Source organism: Pelecanus crispus, chromosome 7, assembly GCF_030463565.1.
Source record: "Pelecanus crispus isolate bPelCri1 chromosome 7, bPelCri1.pri, whole genome shotgun sequence".
Classification (NCBI taxonomy): Eukaryota; Metazoa; Chordata; class Aves; order Pelecaniformes; family Pelecanidae; genus Pelecanus; species Pelecanus crispus.
In genome coordinates, this window is record NC_134649.1 from 3569113 (window position 1) to 3583411 (window position 14299).

Genomic DNA, 14299 nt, shown 5'->3' on the forward strand with positions numbered 1-14299 from the left:
CTGTGTTATTAGAGATGACACTGCGAGATTGCCGTTGGCAGAACATCATTTACGTTGACAGTTGTAGCAGCTTGCTGCAGCAGTGTCCCAGGAAATGTATTTTTCAGCCAAATATTTGTATGAAATATGATAACAGGGACAGAGCTTGGAGGCAGCTGAAACACCTTCAAGTTTTTTTATTCTTTTGGTGTTTGTCTTGCAGTGGCTTGTGGGTACCAAGGGAGAGCCTGGCTCTGGGTGCTGGGACCTGGGTGGTTCCTGCTCCAGAGGGTTGTAGGATAATACAGCTATCGAATGGGACGAGCGTTGGGGATGGAGGGGAAGGTGGTGATGAAGTGAGCAGCACTCGCAGTTGGCCACCACCTCGCAGAAACAGACGTGCTGTTACCGCAAGTGGATTTTCAGTCCCTGCATGTGCGAATGACGTGCTGGATGCCGGGTTGGCGCTCAGCCTGAGCCCTAACGACACGTGCTGTGCTCCCTCGCAGCTTTGAATACAGATACTGTGCAATCTGGGGACAGGGTGGTTCAGATTTGGGTCAGTGCTGCTCTGGTCTGACCTCCCTGACCGCAGCCAGGCGTCGATACCGTTGGGTGTGCTGCCATTGATGGAGAAGGGCAGCGTTAACCAAAGCGGGGTGATGGTCCCACCCGGTCAGGGGTGGTCTTCCTCTGGCAGGAACCCACGTGGCAGAGGCAGCAGTGCCCTGCGAAGTGGTGGGGGCACAGCTATCCACAGCTGTGTTTATGGGCACAGGAGACTGCGTAACGCTGTGCTTCTGGGAGGCAAGAGGGTAATGGAAATGTGTAGGGAGAGAAAACATGGGGTGGGTTAAGGCAGCTGTGTTTTTACTGTGAGTTGTTGGCTTAACCAGCCAGTGATGCTTCACCTCTGGAGAAGGAGGCATCCCAGTTCCAGCCTGCAATTGCTGTGTCCCTGTTCCTTGTGCCTCTTCTGGGCACATATCTCTGTCACTTTTCCCTCTCTTCTTTTAGCATCCTGTTTTTCTTTGCCCTCTGCTCTCACACGTTACTGGCAGTTAAGCAGGGAGCTGCTCTCCACTTGACATCCCAAAAGCTCAGCCAGGAGGACTCTGTTCGTGTGTGTTCCGAAGCTCCAGTTTCCTGGGCGGCAGGTTTCTGAAGCTGTTTCCATAATGCATCTGCTGCATTGTGAAAAATGCTCTTGATCCTCCTGTGTGGCAGAGGATGCTTAGCGGACCATGGTAAGTGTGAATTCAGAGAATGGCAAGATCAAGGAGAAGATACACAGCATTTCTAGCTTAATAAATAGATCTTTAAAGCTAGAAGTGACCTTCTGCCTAACAAGAGCTGTAAACTTTCACTCCATCTCCCTTTTACTGAGCCTAGCGATGCTAGTGATTTCAGGCACGCATAGAAGAGGACTTGTGACCACAGATTTTGGGTGAAACTTGTGAAGGGCTGGTGCAGACATGTGTTAGGCACCCACCCAAACACACAGCTCTCTCCTTGACTGGGGTTTGTACAGGGCCAGCATGCATCACACCACTCACATTGCTGAGGGAAAGCTTCTTGTAGCTCAAGTGTCAGCAGCCTGTTCCCAGGAGCCAGAGGGGGAGTTTCAGCTCAGCTGTCTGTGAAGTTTGGTGGGGCTATGATATGCCACGCTCCTGACAGCTCTAGCAGCCTGCAGTGACAGAGGGTTTGATACAAAATTCAGAGCCCTCAGCTCACATTAAGGAGAACAGCTAAGTCCGGGGTTGGAACCGAAGTGAGTGGCAACAGGGGTGTCAAGGATAATAGAGCAGAACAAGGGATGTACGGCTGGGAATAGGTGAGCTGTTTCCAGGTCCTGAGGGGAAACTGGTCTCTCCCACATGCAGTGTTGGCTGTGCATTATGTTTGGAGCTGTCAGGTATGGCCAGGCTTGTGTGTTACAGGCAGCTCTGCCTCCGACTCCTGAAGATCAGGGATGGCTGGATTCAGGGATGGTTTGCGGTCCTCCAGTGTTCTCCACGTGCATCTTTTATTAATCCATATCCGTTGCACTTTTGAGGCTTCCTGAAATAAGAGCTGGTGTTTAGTGAGGCTCTGACTGAAGCAGGGTTTAAGTGGCAGTCTCCATTCAGCTCTACTCCGAGAGTCTTTTGGTGCTGGTGTATCCCTGTGGTGCATCAGCGCTTCTGCACTGCAGGGATCACACCTGGCCTCTCCTGGAGGGTATTGACAGGCTGTGCTGCACGGCGAGGCTGAAAGGGAGCTAAGAATAGAGATCATAATTAGGTCACCAGATTGTGATGGGCTGCGGGACAGGAAGGTTGATGTGGTTGGGTTCCTGATGGCACTTTGTTAATTATTAATTGTCTGTGTTACAGCAGAGCCTCAAGGCTAGCAGTGCCCTATGGCACTTACAACATCCTAACAGCTGGAGTGAAGATGTTGCAAGTGTCCAGAGGCATAGCAAAACTCACGGTCCTGTTGCTTTAGACATATGGAGGAGGCTTGTCCCCGTCTCAAAGTCGTACCAGTATCTACAGGCCCGGTGGTGCTAAGGAACAAGGATGGGGTGAGTCGGCCCAGATCATGGGGGAGGCTGAATCAGGAGCTGAGCCGTGCTGCTCTGAGCCCTTGCTTGGATATCTCGGATGCCAGGGATTGCTCGGGACACAGCTGGGAGTTTGCCTTCAGTAACTGAGGGATGCTTTTGCCCAACTCTGTTTCCAGTGCAGCCGAGGGGCAATGCCACATGGATTGTGGACGAGAGTGAGGAGGAAAAGAGAAGGAGAGGGTAAGGAGGGGCAGGTGGTGTTACCAAACGCTGTCTTCAGGCACAGCCTTGGACAGATCGGGGCTCTCTGTAGCACTCAGCAAGTGTCCAGCCAAAGGGCTTTGACAGAATCTGTGGATATCACTAATGATCTTTCCCCATGGAAAGCCAGCTTTCCTTCCAGACTTTTCCTAGAAAAACAGATTTGCATTGTCCTGAGTTAATGCAGATGCATCCATCTGCTTTTAGTTCTTCCTTCCAAGTTGGCAGTCTTCATTTGCTGCCAGACTGTGTTACTGTAGGCTCCCAGCATGTTGTGCATTCGAAGCGTAGCTTGTAGGAAGCATTCTGCGTACCTGGCACCAGCGAGACCACACTACGAGGTGGCTTCCCATAATGTTTCTCTTCCCAAAGCTGTGCATGACAGTCGTGTGAATGGCCACCTCTGGCAGATGGAATGGGGCAGAGCACAAGCCCTGGTCACAAAGAAAGCAGGTTGTGTCCTTCTGCACAGCCCAGGGCCTCCAGCCTGTTCCCTCTCTGCTGTTGTTCGATATACGTGAATTGCAAATAGATCTGATGTTGCAAATAAATCTGAATTGCAAATAGATCTGATGAAATAGGTGTCAGCCCCTGGGAAACATCAGCCTTTGAGCACAAGGAGGAAGTTACTGGAGCAAAATGGCTCCAGTCACTGAGACAAGGTGAGGCAACTGAGTAAGGAGGAGTTTCAGGGCTTGTGACCGGTGAGCCAGAAGGGTCTTCTGTTGACCATGTCTCTGTCTCATTTCTGTGCAAGAGGTAACAGAGTATCTTTACCTGCCTTACAGCTTTTTTCTTGGAGATTTCTCCTGCATCATCCTGGAAGGTGATGTGCTGGCCTAGGAAAACGACAAAGAGAGCTGGTGTGATGATGGTTAAAGAAGCATGGGAATGTTCCTGTTGTGGGTGACAACTTTGCAAAGCATCCTCTCGCAGCCCTTGTCTTTCTTGTCTGTGTTCCTGGCAGCTGCTGGGGAATGGCTGGGGCTTGCAGTGCTTTAAGGGCTCAGTGTGAGTAACATAAGCTGTCTGGATCTTGGGGTTAGGGCAGGGAGTCTGTCCTGCCATTCTCCAAACTGCTTCAGAGACGCTGAGGTACCTCTGCCCCTTTCTTCACTTCTTCTTGTTGGTCTCTCATCTGGTCTAGAGGCTTAACTCCTACTGTATGCGGAGTGACTTTTCTTCAAGGAGTTTTTTTGCACTAAGAACTGTGAAAATGTGCCAGGATGGCTAAAAGCTTGTTAATTGCACGATGGTGACGTTATCAATGATGCTCCAACACGGTCCTTCTGTTAGGTCTCAATGTCCGCTGTGGCCTAAGCTTAGGTTTCCTATTGCATCTGCCACATTCCAGCTCCTGGTCTCCTTCTGCCTCCCAGAAACTCTCTGTGACGTATCTGCAGCCTTCTGAGGATTCAGATGGCATGGCCTGAGGTCTCCAACCCTTTGGCTAACTTGGGCTTGCGGCAGAAAACCAGGAGAGCCCTAATTCTTGGAAGAAGCAGCAGCGCTTTGTGCAGTGGGGCTACAGGGCTGCATGGCCGTGGCTGTCGGCGTGGCACCTCCTGTTTATTTTGCCTAGCTCCCGCTCGGAGTGGAGCAAACGTAGGCGCTTCCAAGTGCTCGCTGGGGAAGCGAGCAGGAATTCGTTGTGCAGTCTGGCTGGCTCCCATCCCTTTTGGCGTGATGAAGAGCAGTTCCAAATGCATGTACGCAAACAGAGAGCCAATGTTGACAGCTTTACAGAAGCGGAGCGGTGGGCAAAGCACACTCCGACTGTTGTGCAGGAGAGCTAAATGTTCCCTCGATAGGTAAAACTCCATACCCTGAAGGTTCAAGGGTTTGGGCTGGGGGAAGAGCCCCCTAAAAATCCAAGGCAATTCCTGGAAACCTGCCACTGCTCAGCCTCTTCCTGGGCTTCTGGTTACGTATAGTTCAGGGTGTCAACTTGTGGCTGAGCTGGTACATTAAAGGATTTAATTTCCGAGCTGAAATCTGTCAGCTGTGTAAAGAAGTCAAGGGGACTGAAAGAGGACTGCCTGATGGCCCCTCTGCCCGCCTAGACTGGGATCCATGTGCTCCCCAGGCTTCCAGATACAGGATACAGAGCTGGGGAAAGCGTTTAACAGGCTGTTTCTCGAGCCAAGTGAAAAGCAGTTCTTAGAGCAGCTCCTCCTGCCACACTCTGCATATCACACGCTCCGTGGAGAGACCCCAGAAGCTGTGGCAGGTCCTGGTCTGAGGAGTGTGTCCAGGTAGTAAATGAACACTCCTCATCCAAGCTCATTAACCTCCTTTTTTCTAAATCATAGAAGGGTATTTCATTTGTTAAACTCTCCATTTTGCATGTATGTATCTGCAGACATTAAAGGAGCAGGTTTTGTGCCTGCTATTAGAAGTGAAGGTTGCACCATGTATTTTGGGATGTTTGCTGACTTCTTTATTGGGGTTTTGTGATAGTAGTTTGTGATACAGCTGCTGTATGTGGAGGTCTCTTAATAGCGCTAAGAAAGTGATTGAACTTCTGTGTTTTAATCATTTATGCATGTTTGTTTGTATGCTGCTTTAAAGGTGACAAATGATATGTAGCTGCTCTGCTGCAGCACTTGGTAAGTAGGAAGAGAGAGAGACTCTGTCCCCATTCCAAAATGTGGAGAGAAATTCTTCCCTGTTCAGCTTCTCAATTAAATCTTTGCATTGACAAATGCATAACTGCTTACAAAACGTTTTGAGGATGTGAGGTAAAAAGGCAATACAAAACTGATTTACTGAGCTCACTTTATTATTGGGCAGAAGAAAACTGTTATGCCAATACAGCGTCACTAGTGCAATAAAAACCACGTTCCTTTTCAGCCTCCCTTCCAAGCTGACTCTTGCGCTGACCCAGGCACACTGCAGCTGCCTGGAAAGGGAAAGGAAGGAGCATTTCTAATGACGGAGGCTTTGCTCACTGGTGCTGCCAGATTGCGCTGGGCCAACTTTTGCAGTCCCAGTACCCAAGCACGGCCAGTGCTGGAGTTTCTTTTGAGGCACACATCTAAAAGCTCCTGCAAGTCTTGTGAACCAAAGCCTGATCCTCTGCAGAGAAGGAGTTTTCAATGCTGAGAACCATCAAACCTGGCTGAGAACCACCCAGTATCAAATGTTTAGTGAGTTGAGTCCATAATCTTGCAACCAAAAGTCATCCCTCCCCAGCTTCAGTGACTGAGCAGAACAGAACTTTGATGCAAACTGCCACAGGGACTGGTATAGCAAAGGTGGAAGAAAAACCCAGAAAAGCAAATGAGGATTTTCAGAAAGGATGCGTGGTTGCGAAACTGCATCTGGGGAGAAGAGGAGGCAGTGTTTGACTTGTGATACTTTGGGGAGGCCTGAATTGTAGGGTGTTGGAAGGGCAGCCATCTGTAGCCACTTCTAAAAAGTCACCGGTGCCGGTTCTTTCTTGGCTGCTTTGCTTTCCCGTTTGCAAAGCCTTGCGTTGCTGTGTTCAGATGAGAACAGTTACAAAAGAAGAAACTCTTGTTGCCAAGCATGCTCAGGTTTGAGATCTGACATTGTTCATATTGCCCCCAAAGCAAATGTGCCAAAATGTTAGGATACAGTTAGGCAAGTGTCCTGCCTAGAGATTTTACATGCTAGTTATCTCCTGTCCTGGCTCTAGCCCAGAAGTAGAAATAAATTGTAGATAAATTTCCAGGAAAGTGTAACGGAAGGAGGAAGGCAGGTGTGGAGGATGTTTTTTCTCCTGTGTGGTTACTGTCAGCTTTCTCCCCGAATAGTCCAGGAGGTCTGCGAGTTGTCTGAGAAAAGGGAGAGTGCTAGGGAGTGGGAGTAGGGCATGCTCTGCAAACACAGCGCCTGCATTTTTGAAGGTGTGTGCTTTGCAATGGGTAATTTGCTCCTTTATTGTCTGCAGAATAACAGCAGTGACAGCGTTGACTTTCTCTAATGAACAGCTGCTCAGTGCTAGAATCTATTCCCGGGGGAGGCTCGCAGGGATGAATAAGGTTTCATGCTCCTCCTCCAGAGAGGGTGAGAAAGTTCGCAGAACAGAAGATTGTTGCTTGATTGTTGGATATCTCCAAATCTTGCACTGCTGACAGCTGAGAGCTGAGTGTGTCACCATGCAAGTCATGTTTAACCTTCCAGCACTTTCGCTGAGGCAGGGTGTTTATGGAGTCGGGAGAGAGGCATTAGTTCCCGTCCAAGAAGTCATCCTCTTGTCACTGCAAATGACCGTCACAAATTGGCTGAACAAAAAACATTTTCCTCGTGTTGCACTGCCTGAATTCTTTGCTGATACTCAGCACTAACAAGAGCAGGGAGGCAGGAGAGGCTGGCTGATGAATTATGGATGCATTAGAGGCAGACCCAAGTTGTAAACTCCTGGAGTTTGAAATCACTTGTGTATGTCATAACTCAAGCTATAACTTCAAATAAACATTTTGAGCTTTGTCCCAGCTCCCCATGGTGCCTCCCTTCACATCCCTGCTTACAGTTCCCCTTCACTTTGAAATGATACAGATGGGATTTTTAGAGGTTAGGCAGCCTATGTGCCGAGATCTGCCTGGTGTGCCCACTTGCTGTCTCAAGGTTCCCTGTGCTCCCCTCCTCACCTCCTCTTGGTTTTATACTACACTTGATCAATCATAAGCGATTTGTTGTATTTCCTCTATGCCTGCCCACCACCTGGCCCTGGAACCCAGCTCCAGAAGCCGAGAGATGCCCGTGAGAGCAATGATACAAAAAAGTGGAGCACCTGAATTTGGTCTAACTTTCCTGTCTTGTGATAGGAAAGTGGAAAAGCTCATAAACTAAGAAGTCCGCTGTAGCGAGTTGTTCATAAACAATAAAACCTGGCGGAATATTTTGAAGGATTTCTGCAGATTATCAGGAAGTCTTGTCTCTTGCTCTGTGATGGCACCCTTGCCGTCTCCCTGTGCAAACACAAGCCTGTGTGCAGGTTGACGGAGCGTGCAGGAAAAGAGCCTTCATCCATCTCTAACTCTTTTCAGTGCCCAGAGGATTTCTCTCAGTCCTCGTGCACTATTCTGAGTCATCCCAGAGCCACACTTGGCACCCTACAGGCGTTTTTTCAGTAAAAGAGGGTAGAATTGATCCATCTGATTCAGAAGGGCAAAAAGTCTACAAAAGCCATCAGTGACAGCGAGTTTTGATGTGAATCCACGGGTTGTGCCTTGGGCTGCACAAAGCTTTTGCCTAGAGCAGCTTTGCTACTTGGAAAGACAAAACAAAGCTGGGGAGGGGGAGAAATCTCAAAGACGAAGTTTTAAATAGCAGCACTGTGAAAGCTTTTAGTGCCACAGAAGGGCCAGCATGGCGCAGGTGCATTCAGCGACCTGTTTTGTTCTGGCAGTGAAAGATGTCTTGGAAACTGCAGCTCTTTTTTTTTCCTTTGGTTCTAACAATATTCCCTCTTGACCTGAAATTATCTTAATGGCAGTGGAGACAAAAAACTCACGTTGGTTTTACTCTTTGATGTTTGTTGGAATCCCCTGTGTGGAGGTTTTCCTGGTAAGCTTAGGACTGTTCTTGGGAACTCTTCAAACCAAACAAAACCTTCGCAGTTTCGTAGCGGTTAAGCTGCGATCCATCCTATCCAACCAGCCTATTGAGATAGCAGGTGAAAAATGTACTCTAAAGGGGGCTCAGTTTAAAGAGGAGCTTGAATTGTAGACTTGCTCTGACAGACCCACAGTGAAATGCAAAGTTGGAGAGAAATGCATTTGTGTGTGCAAGAGGTATATGGGGCATTCATCCATGCACAAGCCCAAGAATGTACTGGGAAAGCAAGCAGAACTGTTTGGTTTGTAATATAATTTCAATAATAATCAGCAACAAACAGACGTGGGGTCTGGGCTAATACATTTTCCCAGTAGTTTTTCAAGGCTGAAAGCAGAGTTTTGGCTGAGGGAGAAGGAAGCAGAAATGGATGTTTGAGCTACAGAGTCTTGTGGCTGTCGCCACTCTTGGTTGTCAGAGAGACCCTTGGATTTGACTGTCAGGAAGCCCCAATATCAGCTCTCTTTATACCGCCTGCAGAGTAAGTATGGAGCTAATAAGCAGCTATTCGTCAGCCCTTTTGGGTCGCCAGGCCTGGTTTCTGCTGGCTGGTTGCCTGGCCACCAGCGAGCTCCTCGCTCTTTCCCTTCCCAACACCCAGGGTGTGAGACAGGCAGCGCCAGAGGGAAGGGCGGCACGTGGTGCTGCTGCGGGACTGTTCAGGGTGAGGGTGGTGAAGCGTTCCGTCCATCCGTCTGTCCTTCCCCAGCCAGGAGAAATGCAAGGCCCCAAGGAAAGGTGAAGCTGTAGGCTGTGCCTCTAAAGCAGTGCTTCACGGTGGCTCTGCTAAACCAGGAGATTGCAGAGCTGGGCTGATGGCTCCTGGGGCCATTTCAGAGTGAGGGTTGTGCAGCTCATAAAATCCCTTTCCTGGTGACTGACAGGACTGTCAAGGCAGCTGTCAAGGGACTGAGTGATCTGGGACAAGCGCCTTCACATGAAGTTTCTGTAACCTGTAAGATGCCTTTGCCAGCCAGCACCTGGGGCCACGCACCTGAATGCAGCAAAGAGTGCTTGCAGTCCTCAAGTCAGGCTTGAGGAGCTTTCCCTCTTCCTCTGCCCTAAGCTTGGTAGAGAAAGCTGCTTGGAAATCTGGCAGAGAATGTATTGCCATCTGGCTGGTGTTGTTTTTTTACTCTAGATTTATTATTTTTCCATCAGCACTGCAGAAAAAGACAGCTTTATGCACACAGAGGCGTTTCAGCCATGTCCTGCCCAGCAGGTACGCCGGCAGCCAGTGGTGTTGGGTGAAGAAGGTCACTCCTGTGGTAGGCTGGAAGTCTGTCCCCATATACTCCTGCTCCCAGGACCTGGGGTGTAGGCTGCTGCCCTGGTCATTTTCAGCAAAAGCTGCCTTGGGCCCACAGTGGGTAATGGGTCTCCAGGGTGGGCAGGTGAGGTTCGCTGAGCCCTCTGCAGGGTGAGCCGGGCCTGAGCCTGTGGTCTGTGGAGATGTGCAACCATGTTCAGCCATGCTGCCGGCCCCTCAGCAGAGAGCAACTCCTCACCTGGCTCCTTTGCACCTCTTTCCCCCAGCTCACTCTTAAAACCAACCTCCTCACAACTTGTTGGGTTCTCCAGTGTCTTCCCAGCAATGTGGCCTTCCCTGTAATGGCTGCTGTAAAAGCCTTTTCCTTTGCTTCTGGTGCTTTCTCATGTGTTTCCTTGCAAATCCTGGCTGGAAAGCTCCTTCTCCTTGTTCTTTCTCTGATGTTGCCTCATCCGTCTCTGCCGTATGGGGTAGAGAAAGGGTAGAGGCCTCGCATTAGCAATGTGCTGAGCAGCTTCACCCATCCAGCTGGGTCTTGCTGGAGTCCATGCACTCAGTTGTTTTGTAGGACTAATGATTACTCGTGGATTTTAGTGCTTTGTTGAACTGGAGCTGGAGTTTAAAAAAAAAAGCTGCTGTTCCAGAGAGCCTTGTATTTCTCTGATCCTTCAGCTTTTGTGCCTGTTTTTGCATTAAGCCCATTTTCTGTCTCTGTAGTTCTCAAACCTTGGCGCCTCAGTTAAGAACGGCCAGGACTTTGATCTGTTTGTCAATGAGGCGTCTGAATCCGTAGTCTGGTGTGGTTTCTTCTTGTCCCTGTTCTGTCCCCCAAGCTGTCTTGCTGTGGCTGGATGTGATGGCTGTGAGGCTGAAAGTGTCTATAGGCATGAACGATGTGAACAACTAATGTACGTGAACGTAGCAAAGCCCTGGCCAATTCACACCATGCTGTAAGCACAAAAGGAGATTGTATGTGCCTGTACACGCCAGGCCCTCTGTGCAGCGTACTTGCTCCACTGGAAGGAGGATAGTTGGCTTGGCTTTTCCTCCGCGCCCCATGGCAGCTCTTATTGCTGGTGTTTGCTGAGGGGGGGGGTTGCAGTTTGGTGTGGTCCAGCCGTTGCCCCAGGTAGGGGCCCGCGGGTGCTTCTTGGTCTCTGCTTCCATCTGCTGGACAAGCACTGGCTCCTGTTCTCTCCCGTTTTCCTTCCGCGCCTTGGGGATTTTACTAGCTCCTTTTAAACTGCGCTCACGTAATACTACAGATGGAAACTTCTTTCACGTGTGTATGGACTGCAAGAAAATTTCAGTATTGAACCAACTCTCTTTGGCAAGGCTTCTGTGGTAGAGTAAATGGCAGCGAGCCTGGAGATGGGCTGAGCGCAGTGCGTTCGGTGCAACAATGTGTAGCCTTCTGCCGTGCAGGCAGGGCAGCTTGCTGAGGCCAAAGCTGCTCTGGTTTGTATTCACAAGAACAGAATCATGGAATTGTTTAGGTTGGAAAAGACCTCTAAGATCATCCAAGAAAAGTCAAGTATGAATGAGTGTTGCTTGGATGCCACATGAATAGCCAGTGTGGGTCATGCCAGAGGTTCAGCCATTGCAGTGCCATCTCCAAAAGTGACCACAGCAGATGCTAGAGGAATGCATGTAAAAAAAACTGGGCAGGGAGGACGTGGTGCTTTCCTTGAACATCTCCCTCAGCATCTGACAGTCAGGGATGTGGGAACATCTGGGGCTGGGGACTTGCAGTGAGACCTTTGTATTTAACAGTCCTGGTAAACGTGTCCTTCATGAGCTTGTCTGAACCTCTTGGGTTTTGAACTCTGCAGTGTCTTGAGACAGTGAGTTTGTATGTGCGAAAAGGTCTTGCTTTTATTTGTCTGAGACCTGCTGCCAACACCTTTCTCTGCTAGATCATGGGAGCACCTGGAGCAGGCCTAAGAATTACTTGTACTACGTGACTCCTTTGCAGTTATTTCTCCCTTCATGAGGACAACAACAACAGTGTCCCTCAGAGTTGGACATATTTGGGAGAGCTGGAAGAACAGGGTTGCTACTGTTGAGGGTCATGAACAGTCTGGTCTGCTCAAGAGTGCTCCAGTTGTTTTCATCTGACAACAGAAACTTGGCCGCTGCAAAGGCATTTCCTTAACCTTCCCTTAACCTCCGCTCAGCAGCGGGCAGACACAGGCCCATTTCAAGCAAAAAATCCCCATCCTGTTCTCAAGACATTGTGCAATGCAGCCTATAGAACTTCCTGCAAATGTTGCTTGATTTACACATTGGCTGTTCATCTGTGCACATATAAGCTAAATAGCGCACTCTCCTCCAGATGCGTAATGACTGAATCAGTCTTTGTGCCATCAGGTGAAGGCCTGGACGCAGAGGCTTGACCTCTGTTTGTCGCAGTTTACAGTACAGCGTCTGGATGTTAGAATTTCTTTAACCAAATCACCAGATTCTCTCTGAGCTGTTACAGTGCCTTGGCAAAGGCTGTGTTGTGTTGCTGTTGCTCTGTTTGGGGATGGCGGTGTCTTGTTTCATCTAATTGACAGACATCCATTTAGCAACAGTTGATGAAGGTGCTCGGTCAAAACTCTACTTATTTTCCATGTGAAAATCCTGATATTAATTTTTACTAGGGCCAGCATGATTGGAGTAAATCCGCAGGGCACCCCTTTGTTCATTTCTTTAGCAAAGATGCTGTAGTCACATAAAAGCAAGATACGCTTTTCTCCAACAACTAGGTGTGAGCCATTGCCACTTATGAGACTACCTGAGGAAGCACGGCCAGGGTGTCTGGGCTCTGCGTTCTGTGCTTTTCTGGGGACTTTGCAAGTTGGAAGGACAGACTTTTCCTTTTATTTTTGACATTAGGTTCCCAGCCAGCAGGAGGAGATGTCACCATCGTTGCCGCTCCAGAGAACACCACAGTGGTGGCCGGGGAGAGCGTGGTGATGGAGTGCATGGCAGCTGCCGATCCCACCCCCTTCGTCTCCTGGATACGACAGGGTGAGCGTGAGGGACAGAATTAAGCTTTTGTTGTCAAGAGGAACCTGCGGACGCTTTATTTTAAAAATCTATTAAAAGGTGGAAAAATCTGTGGGACAGGAAGGGTGCTTGTTACATTGGTATCTAATGACGCAGGTGGTGTCACAGTGTAGGGTGTCCTTGCTAAACTGGAATTACTAATTAAATCTAGAATGTTACAAAGCACGCAGTTCACTTTATAGTTTGACCTGTGAAATGTATGAAGTTCTAGTGCCTGAATGCCTTTTGATCTAAATTAGTCATCCTTATTGTATGAGCTTGAGCAGTGAAGGTCATGAGATGGGGTCAGGTCTGTGGCACTCCTCCGGGGACTCAAAGGTTAGTGGGGGTTCTGCGGAATCTGCCACTGCATTGGAGAAGTAACTTGTATTACCTTGCAGGATTATAAAACATGATAAAATCTGTTAATCATTGGAGTGGCTGGGAGTGTTGCTGGGAGGTTTTTATTCAAAAATCTTACTGTGGTCAGATTGGTAATGGAAGGGTCGAGGAGGTGGTTAGGTCTCATCAGAGGTGTACAAATGAGCCAGACTGGCATATGTTACCCAGGGCTGATAGCCAAAGTCGTGAGTAGGGTGCTACTAGGATACTAGGTCCCTTCACCAAGTGTCACATCCATCAGATGTGTTTCAGAGGCTCTGACTGAAGATGTTCTCAGCTCAGGAGCTGAGTCTCCCCCAGAAAAGGCTTTCAGTCATTTTCATAAATCTGGGTCACGATTTAAGACTCCTCTCCCCTGTAACCATTTGTTGTGGTTGGTCTTCAGCCCAGACTTGTCCACAGGCAGTGATTTTTAGTATATACAAATATTTCCTCTTCCCCACAAAAAAGGAGCGGGGGGGGAAATCTCAGAGGACATAACTTTGGAAATCTAATCAGCAAGGATTAAATGTTCTGGCAGAAATGTTTCTGGTTTATCCTGTGCACTTCACAATTACAAATACTCAGCTTTCCCGTGCTAGATCACTCATTCATTGTTTTACTGAGAGCTACTGATGCCTATAGTAGAGTAGATATTATTAATTATCCCTATGAAAGTGTTTTGGATGAGGGGAAGAGGAGGAGAAAGGGGGAAAGGTTGGTGAAACAGTTCCTTGCACGCTTTCTTTTAAAGTGTTTGCTTGGTCCCCCTCTGCTTCCTGGTATGGACTCTTCAAATTAGAAAAGATGGATTAACTGTGCTAGCAGTTCTGTGTTATACAAGCCTGTTTCTTTCCAAGACTGTTAAGGAGCAGGCTGGGTTACTGGCCGATTAGTCATGTAGGTAGCACCGAGGATTGTACCTCCAGGTTGCCAGTTTGGCTCTTGCCAGCCATGGTGGTGTCAGCTAATTGCTACCATCTGGAGTCAGATTTTCAAACCGCTCCAGTGCGCATGGGGTGCATAGATTTTCTCCTCCTCTGAGCATGCAGCCACTGAACTGTGAGGCCATCTGAAGACCCCCAAAATGGATGGAGGGGGCAGAGGATCTGATCTCAGCTGCGTTCCCTGCTGATGGTGCTAAGTAGGTGCAGCTGCTCACAGTGGAGGTGGAGAGCTTGCTTCTGTCTCGTGATACAGGCTCAGCTGAATCTGTGAGAGACAAAGGCAGGCGAGTACTG

The 14299-nt window shown here is 48.8% G+C and overlaps 1 protein-coding gene across 1 annotated transcript in view; it reads left to right on the forward strand.

Moving 5' to 3' along the window:
- The window catches only part of IGDCC4 (immunoglobulin superfamily DCC subclass member 4), a 96450-nt gene that overhangs the window by 55211 nt on the left and 26940 nt on the right, over positions 1 to 14299 (forward strand). Inside the window, 1 exon segment of the mRNA XM_075714514.1 lies at positions 12525 to 12659. Within this exon segment, the coding sequence (XP_075570629.1) occupies positions 12525 to 12659 (135 nt within the window).